The sequence below is a fragment of the Scomber scombrus genome, chromosome 12 (genome assembly GCF_963691925.1).
Source record: "Scomber scombrus chromosome 12, fScoSco1.1, whole genome shotgun sequence".
Taxonomy (NCBI): Eukaryota; Metazoa; Chordata; class Actinopteri; order Scombriformes; family Scombridae; genus Scomber; species Scomber scombrus.
Genome location: NC_084981.1, coordinates 24,410,713 through 24,416,842, shown reverse-complemented (window position 1 = coordinate 24,416,842; position 6,130 = coordinate 24,410,713). Strand labels below are relative to the sequence as shown.

Below are 6,130 nucleotides of genomic sequence, written 5' to 3'. Positions count from 1 at the left end.
GATGTTTGATGTGATGTTTTCAAATTAATCTGCTGAAAGTGGAAAATGTCTCTGTACTTTATCAAAAATTGGTTTGGAGCCATCATAAACACAATCATACTAATTATAAATCAGATTATTAAACAAGTTATTATGATCCCAGGTTACACTACTATAAAATGTAACATCCGTGAGTGAAAAGAGTCAAAATAAAGAGAAATTAACTATGCTGCTCTGTTTGCCTTCATGTGTTTTCTCTCCTGTTTCCAATCCGGGGTCCCGACCCACACTTTGAACAACACGGGACCAGACAGTAGAAACACACACACAGCGAGTCCAAGGCTGCTCATGAACCTTGAACCGCAATCCCGACCACACCACACCGTCACATCCACCATTTCCTCCACTGAATGACTTTTATTGGGGCAATTCAGACAGTCTGCTGCCTCTCTCTGTCTTTGTCTCTCTCACACATTCACTCAGGCTGTGTGTGTGTGACCTGCACTGTGCATGGAGTGTGTATTTGTGTGCGACATAAAGAGAAAGACAGGGAGATGAAAGGGGGAGATTGTGCTTTCTGGTTGGAACTAAAGGCATTTTACCTAATGGCCTACAATAAATTCGACCACAAGCCTGCTGAGCCTTTTCCCCCCACAGCGTCACATACAATTTTCTAACGGATTTATTTATATATTTCTTATTATTGCTCAGCATTGAAGTGTTACAGTACTGGATATTAATTGTCAGGTAGAAGAAAATAAGTCAGGTAATAGTAATAGAACAGAGAAAGGTTGAATATGTAGAATATGTGTAGTTATTGTAAAGTATAAGTGGTGGAAAGATTTACTCAAGTAATATATCTAAGTACATTTCTGGGTTTCAATTGAGTATTTCCATTTAATGCTATTTCATCCTTCCAATCCACTACATTTATTTGACAGCTTTAGTTAGCCTTCAATTCTTGTCACAGGACCAGATGTGGAACAGTCTGTGCTCTGTTGTAGAAATATCTGGAGGACCTTCTCACATGATTAACTTTTAGGAAACCACCTCATCCGGCCAGCAGATGGCGCTAAGAAAGCACAAGAGACAACCGATAAAGGTCTATTGGAAGAAGGTTGTTTCAGGTTTTGCTTAAAAACGCACAGTTCGCTGGTGTCTGTATAAGCCACGCCATTATCCTGCTGTCATCCTCTCCTCCAGCCAATGGGAACTCACTTCCACACACAAACAGGGACAGGACTATGGGAATGAAAGAAGCCTTTAAATTAATTGGACCAAGTATGTTGGTATCTAATTGAAAGCAGCAGTACTAGTGTTCCTGGTATTAGCATTAGTATACATATATAGATTTATTCAGGGTTTTTTTTCTCCTCCTCTGTGCTTTCTCTTAGTAGTACGCCATTTCACAACTCTCTCACACACACACACACACACACACACACACACACACACACACACACACACACACACACACACACACACACACACACACACACACACACACACACACACACACACACACACACACACACACACACAACTAACAACACCTTTTTCTCTTGGTTCCTGACTGTTTTGCTTGCAATAAGGATATAAATAATAATAATTGAAAGCAGCAGCACATCCATAATATCCTTATAGCCTAACGATATTATGGATAATATATTAATATATTGATTGTAGTCTAAATATACACCTTTATTGAATGACATTATTTTTTCTTTTCTTTTTTTTGGTCTAAATCCAGGTTTTAAATGATTATTTTAAGCTTCAGGTTTCCTCACAGTAAGATCTTCACTTTATCTGAAAGCTCACTTTCGAGCTATAAAGGTCTACTTCAATTTAAGATATTTCAACACACCAAAACGTCACGAGACAAATAAAGAGAAGAACATTTATATTAACCGTTTGGAAATATGAATTCCCTGTAGCCTTGCCTAGTAAAAATAATTGTATTAACTTAATAAATATAGGGCTAATTTTATTTATTAGTCAAGGAAATAATTAATAGGCTGAATTGGTGAATAGGTAAGTTAATAAGTGAACACATGACGTTTTTATTAAAAAGGAAAAAGAAAAAAAGAAAAGAAGACAGATAAACTGAACCAGGGGAGCAGAAACCAAACAAGCCAATCAACTGGCTGAAATCCACTGACGACAATATATCTGGGAAATACCCAACAGAAATCATCCATCATGGGGTTTCAAGGGTGTTTTTGTCTTAATTTTCCAAGAAATACACAGTATTTTGAGCGTGAAGCGGATTTTTAGTTGGACAGATGAAGGAAATCGCTCCAATGCAGAGTCACTGCACGCAAAGAATCCCTGTTAATCTCAATTATTGTCACTAATTAGAAATATAGAAAGCTGTTCACTTTGTTCACTTCGGAAGAAAGTGCTTTGGCAGAGTGAGAGTTGGGCTAAATAAATTCTCAAAACCTGACACACACACACACACACACACACACACACACACACACACACACACACACACACACACACACACACAGACAGACCCTTCAAACAAGCTTGTAAACGGCTCCCTGCTACTTTTTATTCAGCTTGTAAAACGGTGGTTCAAGTCCTGAGTTTAAAAAAAAACCTACATGCTGCATTCAGGGCCCATATGGTAGTAAGCCAGTAGGCCTACTGTCACATTTCTGAGCACAAAAGAATGATTTGATTTATATCCTACACTGGGTAAATACAGTCTAACCATGTGATTCACTGAGTAACCAATAGGCTGCCGAGAAGAAGGTAAGGGCAGGAAAAAAATTACTACCATTTTAGGGTAGGATGTAAGCCACTATACCAGCCCATCTAACGTTTTACAGTCGCACTTAAGTGTCTTTTTATTGAAATAATAAAATAAACATGTCGCTAACGAATTATTATTCTATGATGGGGCTCCAGACCGAGGAGCCGTACGGTACACATTTCATCCCGGGAGGCTTGCAGGGTCCGACGGCCGGCTGCGCAAAGCCAGCCCGGGGAGCGGAGGAGGAGGGGACCCCCGGCTCACACATTCCGGATTTTTCCCATTTCTCCAACAAACAAACGGGCTTAAATGGCTTTTCTCCGTGGACAAACACCCCTACATCCTCCTCGTCCTCTTCTCCGCAGTTGCAGGCTACCCCCGGCGTCTCCATCCCCGGGCTTTTTCATCCACATCCCCTCCTGAGCCACCACCACCACCACCACCAACAACCCTACTACGGCCCGCAGACGCAGACGCACGCCGAACACCTCGCACCCACGGCCGCCTCGGAGAGCAGGTTCGTCCGCTGTTGGGAAGGTGCGACCCCGACCCAGGAGACCGCTCTGTCACAAGCTTCTGCCGGTTTCTCCGGGTGTCTCCCCGCTCAGGGTGACCTCTCTAATCCGAGCCCGAGGTTTGAGTCGGTTAAACCCGAGAGCTCGCCGCCCTCACACGACAGCCCAGGGGATTCAAGCTTTGCCAGCCCGACTGAGGTGGTGCTTGAGCGGCTTGGGACCGTGGAGGAGCTGGGAGGGAAACCGGAGCCCAAGAAAGAGAAGGAGGAGAGGAAAACACAGCAGCCACCTAACCCGGGTAAAGACAGATATACAAGAAAACTCAGGAATGTTTATTAGCGTTTAAGAAGCAGTAATACACAGGTGTGCATTTTGGTGTGTGTGTGTGGGTGTGTGTGTGTGTGTGTGTGTGTGAGTGAAAGAGAGAGAGGGAGAACGTGGCCTATGTAAGTAAGTGTGTGTGACTTTTATAGCCCTATAAATGTCTTGTAAACGGTCAAATATAAAACTTTATTGTCCATTAAAATAATTAAGGTGCTATTGCTGTTATTTAGCAATTTGTCACTATAGAGGAGACGCAGGTAGCCTTACACTGCATTTCTCTGATCACATCGGTGCAGGAAGTGCACGAATGAGTGTGCATTAATAACTTTTTAGGCCCTAAATGTTTCCACCGCTGCACAAAAATAACTTTATCATGCAGTATGTCTCATACAGCAACAAATAAAACTGTATTATTGTGTATATTTTTTACTTACAATGCACGTGAGGTATTTTTAAAAGTTTGAATCACAATAAACAACAATTGTGTGCAGCAAAAAGCGACAGATGAAACACAGCGAATGTGAGACCAATCAAAGCATGAATGGGCTTGAAAATATTAAAATAACTAAGTAAACAAATATTTTAATTATAGGCAAATTTGAGGTATTTTGCTATATTTAATTTCTCTTCTTGTGAACGTTTTGGTTCATTGTTAAAATGTTGGTGCACGAGAATATAAAGCTACAGACAGCTCATAGCTTTTTATGTCAGAATTAGCTGGGATTCATTAAAAAGGTCTTACTACTTTAAAATTAAGATCTTTAAATTCACTTTGAGCCGAATAAATATGAATATTATAGTTAAAATTAATAGTTAGAGGCAAAGTGAGTGGAGATGTTCTCTGCTGTGCTGTAAAGTGATGTGAAACTCAGGCCAAATACTTGTTGCTCTCTTGCTGGCTGTCTGTTCCTATAATAACTGTAATCTCACAGTACTCTCTGGCTGCTTTACCTTTTCAAGTGGCCAATAAATAAAACATTTCATGCCAGTCAAAAGGTCTAAATATCCCTCTCACCAACTGCAGTTTAATAATTATAAAAAATATGAGGCTCAGTTTGGCAATGTATCAACACTGCCTGCCCCCTTTAGAGATTTAGTTGATCTTTATTGAGTGTATTTATTGCTGCTTGCTGTCCTTCCAAAAACATTTTCATCTTACGTAAAAGGTCCACTGATACATCAGGAACCATGCACATAATTTTACATCACGTCACATTATGTTAAAGTATTGAAATGAAAGGAAGGGTGAAATGGGGGCAACCTGAAGGCTTAAACTCTGTCACTGATTCAGCTATAAAGGAGCTACACTGTAAAACTAAATACATTAAAATGAACACTGTCTTTATTTATAGAGCTGTGTTCAAGCATGTTGTATTGTTTCTTTTTCTAATGAGCCAAAATCTAAGGCTCATTAACTTTACTCCTGATAATATTTTCTTTGATTGTTATGTTAGTCTTTGAACTTCTGACACCATCTAAAAGAGAGCCAACATGTTGGTGGTTTGGTGCTTAAAGTAAAGTAAAAAAAATCTATGTCATCTTTTCTTTCCTCTAACAGATAATCCATCAGCTAGTTGGATCACCGCCAAGTCGACCCGGAAGAAGAGATGTCCTTACACTAAACACCAGACCCTGGAGCTGGAGAAGGAGTTTCTCTACAACATGTACCTGACAAGGGACCGGCGCCTGGAGGTGGCGGGACTCTTAAATCTGACAGAGAGACAGGTCAAAATCTGGTTCCAGAACAGACGGATGAAGATGAAGAAGCTGATGATCCGGGAGAGGAGGGGCCTGAATGACTGATGGATTTGGAGGGGATGCTGGGATTGGTCTTTTTTTTTTCTTTTTTCTCCAGGATAGAGGCGAAGAAGAGGAGGTGAGGTTATTAGTTGTTAAAATAAAAGCCCTGTGATGCCCAAAGTCTTTAACATCAGCTGGCAGGATTGTGGAGCTATAACGTGACTGCTTTTGGAAAACTGCAATGGTAAAAAAAAATCTGCAGGGGAGACCGAGGTGTGTTGTAACACTTTAAAAGGAAAAATCAGCATCTTTTGGCCTTTTTCATGTTTGATCTTTTGAACTCTGGAGTGAGAAAGTCTTCCATCTGCATGTTACAAAACAGAGACACAACTGTCTCTGTCCAACTGAAAACTGAGCTAGTTGTAAATAATGGTCAGAATATAACATTTACAGGAGGAATCATAAATTGAATAACAAAAACACACTATTTGATATGAATGGCTCATTTTAAAACACATCTGTTTTTGATGAGGTTGTATATCTCACATGTCCAAAATTGAAACTACTTGACACATACTTGACTTCACATAAACTGTCTGTGGCTGAATGCGAATCATGTTTTATGATTCAATGCTAAAACCATCATCCCCATAAAACTATTCTCAGTGTGCCACAGGAGACTGTACTACAAGGAAACTATCAATCCCACGAGTGATCTCACGACTGAACACCTGTCTGTCATGACCTGAAAAATAGCTGCAGAGGGTTTATTCGGAATTAATCGGAACTACAGTACATGTGGAAAAGGCAC

The 6,130-nt window shown here is 40.4% G+C and overlaps 1 protein-coding gene across 1 annotated transcript; it reads left to right on the top strand.

Annotated features, from left to right (window-relative positions):
* Window positions 1-2,856: 2,856 nt before the first annotated feature.
* LOC133992190 (homeobox protein Hox-D9b-like) lies at window positions 2,857-5,382 on the top strand. The gene is made up of 2 exons (XM_062430895.1): window positions 2,857-3,553; window positions 5,138-5,382. Exons 1-2 carry the CDS (start codon window positions 2,857-2,859, stop codon window positions 5,380-5,382), a joined length of 942 nt encoding a protein of 313 aa, XP_062286879.1.
* Window positions 5,383-6,130: the final 748 nt, after the last annotated feature.

Bases quoted from the DNA above. Each gene is read 5' to 3' on its own strand.
- LOC133992190 (XM_062430895.1), top strand. From the start codon at position 2,857: ATGTCGCTAACGAATTATTATTCTATGATGGGGCTCCAGACCGAGGAG. The intron at 3,554-5,137 runs GTAAAGACAGAT...TTCCTCTAACAG, and splicing joins ACAGCAGCCACCTAACCCGG to ATAATCCATCAGCTAGTTGG.